Source organism: Jaculus jaculus, chromosome 6 (assembly GCF_020740685.1).
Source record: "Jaculus jaculus isolate mJacJac1 chromosome 6, mJacJac1.mat.Y.cur, whole genome shotgun sequence".
Taxonomy (NCBI): Eukaryota; Metazoa; Chordata; class Mammalia; order Rodentia; family Dipodidae; genus Jaculus; species Jaculus jaculus.
The window spans coordinates 44,744,898-44,759,427 of NC_059107.1; the positions used below are offsets into that span (position 1 = coordinate 44,744,898).

General features: G+C 47.7%; 1 protein-coding gene and 1 non-coding gene across 2 annotated transcripts in view; one reads left to right on the top strand and one right to left on the bottom strand.

Moving 5' to 3' along the window:
- The window catches only part of Polr1a (RNA polymerase I subunit A), a 76,136-nt gene extending 63,117 nt beyond the window's left edge, over window positions 1-13,019 (top strand). Inside the window, exons 28-34 of the mRNA XM_045153252.1 lie at window positions 108-234; window positions 7,275-7,385; window positions 8,267-8,545; window positions 9,102-9,302; window positions 10,106-10,223; window positions 10,639-10,803; window positions 11,137-13,019. Coding sequence (XP_045009187.1) covers window positions 108-234; window positions 7,275-7,385; window positions 8,267-8,545; window positions 9,102-9,302; window positions 10,106-10,223; window positions 10,639-10,803; window positions 11,137-11,237 — 1,102 coding nt within the window. The 3' untranslated portion in view covers window positions 11,238-13,019. The remainder of the gene's footprint in view (window positions 1-107; window positions 235-7,274; window positions 7,386-8,266; window positions 8,546-9,101; window positions 9,303-10,105; window positions 10,224-10,638; window positions 10,804-11,136) is intronic.
- On the bottom strand, window positions 5,686-5,875 carry LOC123462012. Its single transcript, XR_006638047.1, has one exon. It is a non-coding gene; the product is annotated as a U2 spliceosomal RNA (small nuclear RNA).
- Window positions 13,020-14,530: the final 1,511 nt, after the last annotated feature.

Below are 14,530 nucleotides of genomic sequence, written 5' to 3' on the forward strand. Positions count from 1 at the left end.
GTTCCCATGTGTTAACTCCTGTGGGGATCCCTGGGCATCCTACCCTCAGTGAGAGAGGACAGGACACAAGGGTCCTTACAGGGTTCTGTGGCTTGCTTCTCGCCCAGATTCTTTAAGCTCTTGATGGAAGCTATCAGAAAGAAGAGCAGTAAAGCCTCAGCCCTCAGAAGTGTGAACACGCGACGAGCCACACAGAAGGACCTCAGTGACGCGGAGGAGTCTGGGCAGAGGCAGGTAAGCGAGTCCCAGGTCTTGACACGGGCTGCACAGAGCTGGTCTCGGGGCTGGAAAGGTTCCGCTACTCAGGAAGGTTTTTGTGGCGTTCTCGGTGCTCAACAGGCCACTTCTTGGTGCTGGCCCATTGCTCCCCTTACCTCACTACTTGTCTGCTGATCTCAGAAAGCCAACAAGTCACCAGCCCCATGCTCTGCTCCCCCAAGGAGGGTAGGCTTTAAGTGATGGTGTGCACTGGATCTTAGAAGGTCCTTTTTGCTCTGCATTTGACTTTCCCAGGGCACTGATAGGGGACCAATGAGATATTTTGAAGTATAGGAATTAAAACCTTGGTAACAAAAGAGAAGGAGAGGAGAAAGTCATTGGCAGCAAGGCAGCCCAGGAATAACAGGCCACCTCTGCCAGGAGACCCAAAGCAGGCCAGGCTGAGGAGCAGCTTGGCAGGTCCTGAGGCAGTGACTGCCCTGCCTGGTCCTTGGCCCTGGAGTGAGGCTAGCCTGGAACAGAAAAAGTGCTGTGGCTTCACCCAAACAAATACAGACTGTCTTCAGATGTCTGTGGGGTCAAGGTCAGGAGAGAAAGTATAAATATTTGGGTTTTAAGTGTGTAATATTTCACCAAGACAGCCCTTCGAAGCTTCATCCCCACCTACAGCATTTGTAGCATTTACATCATCTTTTCATGACTTAGACAGCCTCTGGCCGGGGGAGGAGGACTGTGTGTGTGTTTATTTTTTGCCATCCTAAGGATGGAAGCCTAGGCTTTACATTGCTAGGCAAGCCTTCTACCAGTAAGCTGTATCCCTAGCCCTGTAAAAAGAAATTAAGGAAGGGGCTGGGGAGATGACTTAGTGGTTAAGGCACTTGCCTGCAAAGCCTGGAGACCCAGGTTCAATTCCCCAGTACCCACATAAAAAGCCAGACACACGAATGGCACATGTATTTGGAGTTTGTTTACAATGGCTAGAGGCCCTGGTATGCCCATTCTCTCACCCTTCCTCTCTCCTACCCCTACCCCACCCACAAGTGGTTTGACTCAGGTGTCCCCATAAACTTAGGTGTTCTGAATGCTCGGTTCCCAGCTGATGGAGATTGGGAATTAATGCCTGCTGGAGGCGGTGTATTGTTGGGGTGGGTTTATGTGTGTTACAGACAGTTTCCCCATGCTAATGTTTGGCACACTCTCCTTTTGCTATGGTCCACCTTATGTTGGCCAGGGGGTGATGTCCACCCTCTGCTCATGTGGTTGTTTTCCTTCCATCATGGAGCTTCCCCCTCGAGCCTGTAAGCCAAAATAAACTTCTTAGTTCCCACAAGCTGCTCTTGGTTGGGTGATTTCTACCAGCAATGTGAACCTGACTACAACACCACTGGCGCCCTTCTGACTCTTTCTCTCTCATATAAATAAGTATTTGGGGCTGCAGAGATGGCTTAGCCATTAAAGCACTTCTCAACAGAGCCAAAGGACCCAGGCTCGCTTCACCAGTACCCATGTAAAGCCAGATGGTGGCACATCTTCAAGGTGGCACATGCATCTGGCATTCATTTGCAGTGGTTAGAGGCCCTGGCATGCCCATTCTCTGTCTGCCTCTCTCAAATAAAATACGGAGGGGGTGGGATATGATAGTAATGGAGTATATGTGATATGAAAGGAGGGGGAGCTATATGGGAGAGACGGGGAGGGTAGAGAGGGCAAGGAAGGACAGGATACTGATAGAGATGTATGAAAACGTCACAGTGAAACACATTGCTTTCTGAGTGTTTGTTGTTGTTTGGTGTTTTTTGTTTGTTTGTTTGGTTGGTTGGTTGGTTGGTTGGTTTGGTTTGGTTTTTCGAGACAGGGTCTTGCTCTATATCCAGCTTGACCTGGGATTTGCTATGTTGCCCTGGCCAGCGGGGAGTCGAACAAGGACTCGAGGAGAAGCTAACCTGAATGGGGGGAGGCAAACAGACACAAGAAGGAGACCAAGCTAGGTATTTGTCAAGGTCTCGAAGTTTATTTTTACACATAGGTTTTTATAGGGTTGTAGGGGGAAGGAGTCATAATCAGGCCAGAGATCACAGGGTTACTGGCTAAATGCAATTTCTTTGTTTCTTCATCAATTACTGGCAGCACCAGGAGAGGCTATCACCCAGGCATATAGGCTCCTTCATTTCTGGTAATAGATCATTAGATGAGGGAATAGAAATTTAACTTGCTATATGGTGGTTTCTGTCAACATGGCCAAGATTTGGTTCATGGCTCCCAACATCTCCTCCCTTTTATACAAAAAGAGGGGGAGGCCCGCTTTGCAGCAGTGGGCATTAACCAACTGGGGGAGTAGGGACCTGACTCCTCCCGTGGGGATGGCTTTTTCCCACAATCTTTGGCCCTTGGTACCTTTTGGGGAGGGGAGGCAGGGCCTATGTGGCCAGAGAGCGAGGCATGGCCTTAGTGATAACAGTTATGGTACCAACCTCCATATAAGTCAGGTTTTTCTCTCAGGGAATTCAGAAGCGGTCAGAAAGGGACCTTCCCTTGCAGTGCTTTGCCTTGCACCCACGTTGGTGCCCATATCACACTCACTTTATTGTGAGCTGATATATATAGGTCTGAATCCTATGCAGCTCCCATAGGAGGGGTAGCTATTTGGCCAAGACAGGTAGACCACAGCGATAGCAGAGGTGTAGAGGACAGCAGTATAGTAAATGAGTACAGAATGCAAGATCAAGGGACAGTGACAGCTGCAGGTGGTAGGTCTTCAGTGGCAACGCCTCGATCTGCCAGCTCCAGTCTGATAATGGACCTGTAAAGGCTGCACCTTAATGGCTTTAATCTGTTGACATATAAAAGACATAATAATGATTGTGAGTGAGAGGATTAAGATAAGTAGAGGTCCTTCCAGCTTTGTCCTGTTAGGGGAAAAAGGGAGATTCTCTCAGGGAAGTGTTTCTTCCCTGGATATGTGAGATGTCACTGGAGGATCTTCAGCCTGTTCTACAAGTCTCTCTGGCAGCCATCTTGCAGCATTTTCTTTGGTGTCAAACAAGCATACTGATCCTTGGCTCCAAATGAGTACTGGGTCTGGGCCATTACATTTTAAAGTTAAAGGATCTTTCCACATGGCTTTGGCAAAGGTATTTTTTGTATTTGTGTGCCAAAAGTGATCAGTTGCTGACTTTCCTTGAGCGTCAAGGGTTAAAAAGTTTAGGACAAACAGTGCATGATGAAGAATGTTTTTTGGAGAGCCTTTTATGGGATATAAATCCCCCGTTTTTAACTTTTGGAGGGTAAATGGACCCAGAAGAGGGGCCCCTCCTGCCAGGACACCCTGGTGGATGTAAAGTTAGTGGCACAAATGACCAGGAGAAGAGGCTTTTTATAAGAGATAAAAGTGACCCTTTGGCTCAGAATTGTAGCCTCCACTATCTTTAGGGCCTCTAAAATTTACCACAGGTAAACTAAATGTAAAATGCTGACAATTCTCAGGGTATTAGGGAAAAAGTAATCTTTTAGGTCAATAATGATTTTACAGTATCCTGCAGGAATTGCTACTGGAGTGGGGAGGCCTGGTTGTAGGGCTCCCATAGGTACCATGGCCTTATTAATTTTTCTAAGGTCCTGGAGCAATCTCCATTTTAAGGGCATTCCAGAAACACTCCACTGTGGGGGCCTCTGGCCTCCGACCACCTGTTTAGATAAACCTATCATTTTAAAAGTCACCATTGTTTGCTTAGCCCATCACAATGGAGATTACCTTATCCTCAGTGCTTTTTGACCCAGCAGGTTTCTCTGTTTTAGATTCTCCTTCTCCCTTCTTATCTGTCTCTGGCCACCAGCCAGACAAAATTCAGGGAGAACTAGGATAAAGTCTGAGAGAGCCAGGGTATGTCCTATAGTGTATAGCTTGGACCTCTGTGCGAACATTTACAATAGACTTCATTAAACACTTGAAGAAAGGAGGCAATAAGCATAAGAGAAGCAGAAGGCAAACACCCACAGCTGTAAAGCCGCCTGTCCAGGAACTTAGAGAGTCCCAACCAGGCAACACAGACTTAATTGTAGTAAATAAATCATTAGCAGCCTTAGTAGCATCAAAATCAAGATGACTGTTCTGTATAGCTAGAATTTTTGAATGTAAGTTAACCAAATCTAATGAAATGTTATCATGGTGCCAAAATTGAGACAGTTACTTTACATACAATAGAGTAGAATCTGGTCTTTTCTGGGCCAAAACAGCCCTTGATAAATTTTTGAAAGAAAAAACATTACTTGACAACCAATGATTTTGGCTTAAACTTGATAGCTGTTGATTTTATGTACCGTAGAAATTTTTATTAACATAAAACAGTTTTATGTTTTACCCATGACTTAAGTTTGATAAAACTTAAGCAAGCTATTCCAGCATATCCCAGGAAGATGAAAGTTATTATTACTGAAATTAAATCACTTAAACCTAAGTGATTAAACCTAGTTATGACCATTCAATAAAATTAGCATAAATAAGATAGAAGCTATCTATAAAGTCACAATGTCTTTAGGTATGAGTACTTCACTTTTGGAAATTAACCATTTCTATGTGAGCCTTTATCTTTAGAATAGTTAAAACCTTGATGAAAAGAGGAACCTAATTTACTTTACTGAGAGAGTCTTAAAGCTAGTTTTATAACCCTTAAATCATAACAAATTAGCATCAGTGACCTGTTAATGAGTGAGGCCTTATCATAAGACTCAGTTTATCTATTTAAAATTTTGTCTAGTGACTTTATCTAACAAATGTGACTTTAGGTATTCGTAAGAGATAAACTAAGGAGAACCACAGTTATATGCTATATTCCTTTTTCCTTGTCAGAGACAGTTGGCCATTTTTGTCTCTAGTCAGTCTGGGGGACACATGGCTTAAACTTGCATGGGGTTTGAGATAAAGGGGGTTCCATCTTTTTTTTTTTTTTTCAGAGTCAAGCTTTCCATGAATTGAAGTAGCATATGTTGGAAAGCAAGAGCAAAATGAAATTGTAGAACAGAGAGATAAGCATCCTGACATTCCTTTCCTATTCTGAAGTTGGTTGTTTTTACATAGCAAATTTACCCATTTGCAAAACACAAGGTGATAGACTCTTGTCTGTGTTTAACCTGGTTAAACCTCCAATTACATCTGTACTTATGACTTTGTGACCCACCTAACATAGGCATCACCTGTGTCTAATGTAAGATGAATTTAGATTAAGACTATGTCTCTATATAAAGAGTCTGTAAACAGTTGAAGAATCCCTAACTTTAGGCATGGCGTTTAGGTTTAGCCTGAAAATTATTTCCTATATATGCACATCTTTATTTATATACTTTTAACATTCTGATCTAAGTACCATTCAAAAGGCAATTTTAACAAGTAATCATTGAAAAATTCCTTCCCAGTTCCTTTAATCAATTCATCTCACCCCATCATTCATTATCTTCTTTTCTATTCCCCTGAGGGGGTGCACCATTCCTGGAAGTACTGCAATACCGGTCAATGCATGGAGTGAATGGAGCAAGCTCCTATTCCAACTCCAAGCTCCAAAAATCCATCTAATATATTATCCTCAGGTAGAGGACGTATCAGATATTAAACTGATAAGAACAGATACTACACTTGATCTTAGCCAAAAGGCCGAGAAGTGATTATTTTTCTTATAAGGCTATTAAAGAATTACACCAAATTGACTAATCCTATTACTAAAAAGAAAGCAGTCTTAATACAATTTTATATCATTAATACCAATAACACATTTGTAAATGATTTTATTAGGAGTAACTAAGGCAAATTGTGTTGTTATCTTGAGGCAGGCTGGTTCAGAAGTCAGATTAGTTGGCTCCTCCTTTTAAGTAACATTACAGTCTTTTTTTAATTTATTTATTTTTGGTTTTTCAAGGTAGGGTCTCACACTAGTCCAGGCTGAGCTGGAATTCACTCTGTCATCTCAGGGTGGCCTTGAACTCACTGGCGATCCTCCTACCTCTGCCTCCCGAGTGCTGGGATTAAAGGCGTGCACCACCACGCCCGGCTTACAATCTTTTTTTTAAATATCTGACAAATTATAAGTTACCTCTTTAGAGGAAGTTTTGTTGTTTTTAATAATCCTCTATGTAAGGTGAACTTGACCTAGAACAAATATCTGGCAAATTCACTCCTGTAAAAGACATTTAACTTTTCCTTTTTAATTTCTATGCTTAGGTCTTTGATTTCCTTGAAATGGTTCTCTAGAAGAGAAAGGAATGTCACCTGCATCCATCTCATCTCTTTAGTTACAAACAGTCACAAACATGACATGACTAGCAAGCACAATGAGCACACATAAACACATATACACACACATATAAAAAGAACATGTCCTCCTGATAAAATCAAAAGGGACTTGAAGCAATCGCAATTCCTTATGTTTTTAAAATATCTTTTACTATGGCAATTAGCTCCTTTTTACTCTTCATTAAATCTTTTGTGTGTGTGTGTGTCACGGCCTCGAGAGTTTATTCTTGCATGTACGTTTATATAGAGTTGTAGGGGAAAGGAGTCATAATCAGGCCAGAGATCACAGGGTTACTGGCTAAATGCAATTTCTTTGTTTCTTCATCAATTACCCGCAGCACCAGGAGAGGCTATCGCCCAGGCGTAACAGCTCCTTCGTTTCTGGTAATAGATCATTAGATGAGGAAATAGAAACTTAACTTGCTATATGGCGGTTTCTGTCAACATGGCCAAGGTTTGGTTCATAGCTCCCAACACCATGTAGTCTCAGGGTGGCCTCGAACTCACAGCGATCTCCCTACCTCTGCTTTCTATAATCTTCAAACATGAAATCTTTCACAGTGGAATGTGTAAAGGTGAAGGCTGTCCAGAGCTAGGCTGACTGAGGGGCTGGACACTGGCTATGTGAAGGAGGGTTGGTAGAAAGGTAGGTGGATGGATAGTTAGGAAGGTGGAGGATACAGAAGTAGGAAAGAGGGCATCTGTGGACAGATTGATTCACTGAGAACTGGGTATTGGAAGGAATCTGTTGTTTGACGGTGATCTCAAACCACAGGGAGAACAGGATGGCGGTGAGGACGAGGAGGGGAGCATTGTGGATGCTGAAGCTGAGGAGGGAGATGCTGATGCGTCTGACACCAAGCGCAAGGAGAAACAGGAGGAAGAGGTGAGGGGCCCTGCGGCAAAGCTCGGGCCACACCTTGTGGGTCTCCCCTGACTCAGAGGCCCTACTCTGTATTATGCTGAGAACCCAGCAGAAATCTGAAGTAAGACGTGCCCATCCCGCAGGTAAGGTTTGTCAGGCAGCAATTCGCAGGCCACCTGGAGATCTGGCTGACCTTGGATTTGAGTCAGATTCAAGAACCCAGAGAAGACTGACAAGAGGTCAAGCTGCCTCCTGTTTCTACAATGAGAATGTGATATTTCTCCCCTCCCCCAAACCGGTCCCCCTACTGGGTATCTCTGTCTCTGTAAGGACACAGGGCAGGTTAAAGAGGCTGAGGGATTCGTAGGCAGAGAGCTCTGGTGAGGTGGTGTAACAGTTACCTTGTTGCTCAGGCAAAACACCTCATCAAAGTAGCTTATGGGGGGCGGGGGTTTATTTCAAGCTTATGGTTTTGAGCAGTCAGCTGGGGTATCACATCTCCACAGGCAGGAAATTGTCTAAGTGAGCTAGCTCTCAACACCAGTAGAGCTAGACCACAAGGTCTGTCCCCACCCATGACACACCTCCTCCAGCTGGAGACTAGGAGGCTTGATCACAAACACTTGAGGCTCTGGAGGACATTTTACATCTAAACCATCATGCGTAGTGAGCCAGGGAAGCTGTGTGGCATGATCTTCATTCGCAAGGGAGCACGTCAGAACTGAAGTTTGCGGTCCAGGGGAAGGGCCGAGGATGGGCGGAGCAGAGAAGCCAGACCCGCAGAGCTGGGAGCGTGGGCAACTGGGACCTGGAGGCTCCAGTCAGGTGCGGCTTTTGCCAGGTTGCTTGGTCCATGTAAGAGGAAGCCCTTGAGTGGTAGCCTGCACTTTTCTTCCTGCCAGGTTGATTATGAGAGTGAAGAAGAGGAGGAGGAGGGAGAAGAAGAAGAGGAGGATGCACAGGAGGAAGGGAATGCCAATGGTGAAGGAACCCACCAGGCCCAAGAGCCAGACAAGGAGGTGGGCTCAGGCGCCGCAGAGGATGTACCTCAGAAACCTCTGCGCCACCACCCCAGGCCCCAGGGAGCTGAGGCTGTGAAGCACAGGATCCAGGCTGTGCAGGATGCCCACTCATTTATAGAGGACTATCAGTATGATACCGAGGAGAGCCTTTGGTGCCAGGTGAGTAGCTGCACAGCTGGACCTGGGGGGTCATATCCAGCCTGCCCATCAAGGTGAGGCTACCAAAGTCCCTTTCCTTCCTCTCCCTGTATGTCCCCTGGCCACTGTCCTGAGGATGTCATGGTTCATTTGAGGTCTCAGCGGTTCAGATACCTCAATATTGGCACAGACTTACTCCTCGTCTTCTCATGAATCCAGCTCAGTGATTGCCAAGTGGAAACATAGATAATAAGATCCCAGAATACCACATAACTGTTGGCCATTGAAGGGGGGGGCAGTTCTGAGTGGACACAAGTCTCAGTGTCTCCACCAACAACTGTGATACCTGAGCTCCATTGTCTCCACTTGTATGCAGGTCATTTAAGCCACCAGTGTTCAGGCTCCTGTGGCAGGGTGTGTCCTGTCACGTCCCGTCCCCCACTTCCCAAACACTCACAGCCAGAGTGTCACTGAGCAAGCTTTGAAGGTGTATTTTGAGCAGGGCCAGCAGGCCCCTGACCTATCCACAGGGCTGGGAGTAATGGCTTTCCTGGCTCAGCTCTGCCTTCTCTTGTAGGTGACCATGAAGCTCCCCCTAATGAAGATTAACTTTGATATGAGCTCCCTGGTTGTGTCCTTGGCCCACAGTGCCGTCGTCTACACCACCAAGGGCATCACGCGGTGTCTCCTGAATGAAACAGTCAACGACAAGAATGAGAAGGAGCTTGTGTTGAGCACAGAAGGAATCAACCTTCCAGAACTATTCAAGTACTCTGACGTATGTTTCCTTTGCAGGCTGTATGCCTGTCCTGTGACAAGCTTTGTTCCTAACCTCACGTGTTTGGAACTAGGCACTGGATACAGTGCCTCCAGCCAGTTGACCATGGCCTCCTGAGCTGTGTGCTTCTAGGCTGTTTCCTTCAGTGTATGGCCTTTATCCATGCTCTGGTGTCTCACGGTGTCTGTTAGCCTGTTTAAGCTTGCAGTACAGAAACTCGCTGAACTTCAGCTCTGAGTTTTAGATACATTTGAGAACTCCCCACTTCCAGGAACTAAGTCCTTCAGAAGTAGCATTGTAAGAAGCCATCTGCTACATTGCTGACCTGAGTGCTGCTCACCTTGTCTGTAAAGGAGCCTCTGGCCTAACCAAGTGCTCCTTCCTTTACGCTGGATGAGGCTCTGTGCCCTGATCCCATCTGCTCATTCTTTTCTCTGAGATGCTATCAGCTCCTGGTGGCACGAGGGTTTCCCCAACTGGTTGCTAAGGGTCCCTCTGGCCCATGCCCACCCTAGACTACCCAAGCCCTTCTGCCTTACATACTTCTGTTCCCACCAATGTTACCTTGAAGCTTTTTTATCAAAAATTTGCCAAGAGAATGAGCTGGAAATGGCCCTCACCTCCTGAGAGTCATCTCCAACATACACAGGATCTCGCTTGGGTTGTACTCCTTTGTGGGCTTATTTCAGCAGTGGCTGGGCAAGCAACTTTCTCTACCCAGCCTCTGGGCACAGTCAGAGGGAAGGTGGGAGGAAATGGAGCGCATGGCGGGCGCCTAAGCAGGTGCTTCTTCCCCTGCTCAGGTGCTGGACTTGCGACGTCTGTACTCCAATGATATCCATGCTGTGGCCAACACCTACGGCATCGAGGCCGCACTGCGGGTGATTGAAAGAGAGATCAAGAATGTGTTTGCCGTGTATGGTAAGGGGCCTGGTCTAGCATAAGCACCTGACAGCTGGGACAAGAGGGTTAGAGCCAAGTCAGCAGTGAGTGTGTGAAGGGAGAGTGGAGGGTGGCAGCTCTCCCCCAAGCTCACTCAGTAACATCCTGGCTGCTGGTCTCTTTGCAAAGATTCAGTTTGATGACTTGGCCCCAATGGAAGCAGCATGGTTAGATTGTCTCTGCTGGAGCTGCTAGCTGTGTGAGAGAGGCAAGGTGCAAGGGACGGGGGCATGCTCAGGCCAGGGCCAGGACTCCTATAGCTGGGTGGAGAGGTGACAGCCCTGGGCTGGTCTCCAAGCCCAGGCACTCACCTGTGCACAGCCTGGTTTATGTGCTTTCCAACCGTCTCCCTTGCTGCTGCTTAATCCTTCCTGTTGTTAAACCATCATGACAGGCATCGCCGTGGATCCTCGCCACCTCTCCCTGGTTGCTGATTATATGTGCTTTGAGGGAGTTTATAAACCACTTAATCGCTTTGGAATCCGGTCAAGCTCGTCCCCTCTGCAGCAGATGACATTTGAAACCAGCTTCCAGTTTCTCAAGCAGGCCACCATGATGGGTCAGTGCAAAGCAGGTGTCCAAAGCCTTCCCCTCCAGACCCTGCCCTCATCCCAAGGCACCTTTCCCCAGCACCTTGTGTGCAGCGAGATCTGGAAATAGGGGTGGAGAGGCAATGGTAAGGCTGTCTGCATTCTGAAAGAGCAGGGAGGGCTTCCCCTCTTTCAAACACAGGACAGTGCCATGGCACATTAATCTTGGCCTCAGAGTCCCAGGACCTTAAGGCCTCTGAAATACCCATTGCACCACCTCAGCATTGAGTAGTCAGTCCCCTCACCTCATCCCTAGCCTCGCCCCTCAGATAACTTGACACATGCTCTTGCACCTCTCACAGGATCCCACGATGAACTGAGATCCCCTTCAGCCTGCCTGGTGGTGGGGAAGGTTGTCAAAGGAGGCACAGGCCTGTTCGAGCTCAAGCAGCCTCTACGATAGCAGCCACCACAGCACTGTCAGCCCAGCTTGGACAACCTGGGGGTGGGCGTGGCTGGCCAGCCCTCTAAATGAGTGGGCCGGAAGATTGAACTCAAGGCAGTTCAGGACCGTTCAGAGCACAATGACCTTGGGCTCCTCTGGACTGGGCCAGCTTCCCCCTGACAGTGGCAGCATTACTCATCCCTGCCCTTGAGTCCTCTTAAGTGCTCAAGACACCGTGGCTCCATCTGTGCCTCAGAAGGCCTTTGTGGCGAACCCTCAACAAGATGCTCAGGACTTCTCACTGGGAAGACCACAGCAAACTGTGTTTCACTTTGGGGATCCCAGGTGCTTTGCAAGGCCGGGAAGTGAGATCCCTATGAATGACCAGTCACTTTAGGCAGGATTGCTAGGGACTCTTGAACACAAACATAGAACCTGTTCTAGAGCTGCTCCCTTTCTACTCCAGCCCGAGTTCCCAAAGAATGTGTCCTCTCACCCTTGGGGTTTCTTGAGACATGTTAGCACAAGCCACCCACCCAACTTCTGTTTCTGGGACAGGGTGCTGGCCCTGCTGCCATGTGGCTACATGCCCTGAACCGCACTGGCCCCAAAGCCAGAAACCTCCCAGGACCCCAACAGCTCACCCCCCCCTCAGAAAGCCGCAAGTTCCCCACCAGAGCCATTCATCAAATGACCTGGCTTTCCTGGCTCTGCTCCCAGCTAGTGCCAGTGCCTACAGCCTCCCTGAACTGTCTGGAGTTGTTGAGGCTCCCCCTCCCCCAGAACACTGAAAGGTGCCCTGGCCAGGACAGAACCAGCTGACCAGGCTGGCCCAGAGGCTTCATACAACCAGGGCTGCTAATACTTTTGTCTAACATTACTCCCACTCAGGCTGAACAATAAACATCACTAGACCTAGCTTTTGGGAGGAAGGGGAAAAAAAGACTTGGTTTTTAATTTTTTTCTTCTCCTAGATTGTGGATTTTGTATTTGGAGTTGAGAACGCAGAGCTAGAATTTACTTAACGCACAGTTGGCTCTGAGGCTCCTGCTTTTATCAGATCTCAGCCCTCAGTCCCTACCTCTGTCCCCGTCCCCCTCTGACCCATTGCTAGAAGCAAGAACAGACCTGTGGAAAGAAGCTGTGTTAACCTTGATGGGCTGAAAGGGCAGTGGTGACCTATTAGGAGTGGGGTTGGGATTAAAGGTGGGTCTTGCCAGGAAAAAGGCTGGGCTGCCCCCTCCAGACACAATGGGACCAGACTGTAGGGCATGGGTACAGAGGAATGTGACACTTCCAAGGGAAGTGGGCAAGAAGGGTCTCCATTGAGTCCTGCCCCAAGGACCCCTGTGCAGAATAAAACAGTCATTCTTCAAGTGAAGAGCACTGGAGATGTAGTTCAGTTGGTAGAGTGCTTGCCTTGCATGCCCTAGGCCATGGATTCCACCCCAGCATCATACAAATTGAGCATGACAGTATGTGCCTATAATCCCACCATTTGGCCAGTTTAGGCTACATGACACCCTGCCTTTTAATAAAAGGCAGTGGGGAGGAGGTTCCTTCTTGAGCAGGAAACTAGGAGTCATCAACCACCAAAAGAAGTTCCCACGAGCTGGAGAGATGGCTTAGCAGTTAAGGTGCTTGCCTGCGAAGCCAAAGGATCGTGGTTCAAGTCTCTAGGACCCTGTTAAGCCAGATATACAAGGGGGTGCATGCATCTGGAGTTAGTTTGTAATGGCTGGAGGCTCTGGCGCACCCATTCTCTCTCACTGCCTCTTTCTGTCAAATAAAATATTTTTTTAAAAAAAGTTCCTGCGCCCTCAACCTCTGCTTCTCTTCTCACCAGTCTCCTTAGATCAAAGGTCTCAGGCCTGCAAGTTGCTCCCCCACCCCCTTCCTTACTAGGACTTTGCCCATGCTAAGCAAGCACTTCAATTTTGAGCTACATCCCAGCCACCTGGGAAACTAGAAGACAGTCCAGGGCCACACCCGGCTGTCAGGGTGAAGTAAGCCTGGGGTGTGGCCTGGGTAGCAAAAGAGCTCCCAAAGAGTAGTGTGGCACTGTGAAAACCATGCCCTTAGTAAGGCCTGATGGTGGAAATTCACAGCTGCCATCATCTACCATTACGTCTCAAGGAGTGAGGCACTGACCCTAAGTTCTGCAGTGAGATCTTAAGAGCTGAGCCCTGGCTGAGCCCTTCAGGACCCCACAGTGAATACCAACAACCCACCTGAGGAGGGCCCTCAGGGTAGTGGGGACAGAAGAGGGGATGTGAGTATAACCTGTTTTTCAAAATAATTGCACTAGGAAGTGAGGATAGGAGGGGAACCCTTGGGGTTTGATGCTAGCTTGTCAGGCCTCCTGAGGGCTGATGGCAGGATGTTTTGAACCCATTGTAAAATCTTTGCAGGCAACTAAGGACACCAGAAATTTCTCTCTTGCAAACAGCAGGTCAGCTTTCCAAAAAAATTATTTTCTACAAAGGTTATAGTTGGCCAGGGTGGCACATGCTTTTGATCTAGAGGTTGGATGACGACCAAGAGTTCAAGGCCACCCTGAGCCTACATAGTGAATTCCAGGTCAGCCTGAGCCAGAATGAGACCCTACCTTGAAAAACCAAAAAGAAAAAAATTTTTTTAAAAAAAGCATCTGAGCCGGGCATTCAGGAGGCAGAGGTAGGAGGATCGCCATGAGTTCAAGGCCATCCTGAGACTACAGAGTTAATTCCTCATGTCAGTCCACTGTCCGAAGGTGGGAATGGAACATGTGCCAGGGGAGCAGTGACTGAAGTCTTGATTCTTTCCCAGTTTCCTCCCTTCTGGCCTAGGAGCACCCAGACACCTGTTCACTTTCCTTCCCATAAAAGCAGCAGATTGGTCCTACCTGGAGGGGAGTCCTATACCTGTTCACATGAAGACTGCTGGGTATGCCAACCTCGTGACAGTGAGACCCATTCCCTGGCGATGCGTGTGTTTGGAGCACTAGAGGACAAGTCCATGAGGGCAGGGCCCACATGGCTTGCCTAGTGAATATTAAGGTGGGATGGGTGCAGGATGGGAGGGAACGAGGATGATGGGTGCTGTCTGAGATCTTTGGGTTGAGACAAGTAGCAGGAGATGCCACTGAGCACACAGCCATCCCGTTCGTGACGCTCCACCTGAGCGCCTGGAGTGACACCGGAGGCCCTGATGACCCAGGTGCTGTTCCTTTCCACTCATGGGAGAGTAGACGTGCTACTAAGAGAACTGGCGGGATAATTCTCATTAACTCGTCAAGGCTCAACTCTACTTGGCAGGATCGCACATGGGAG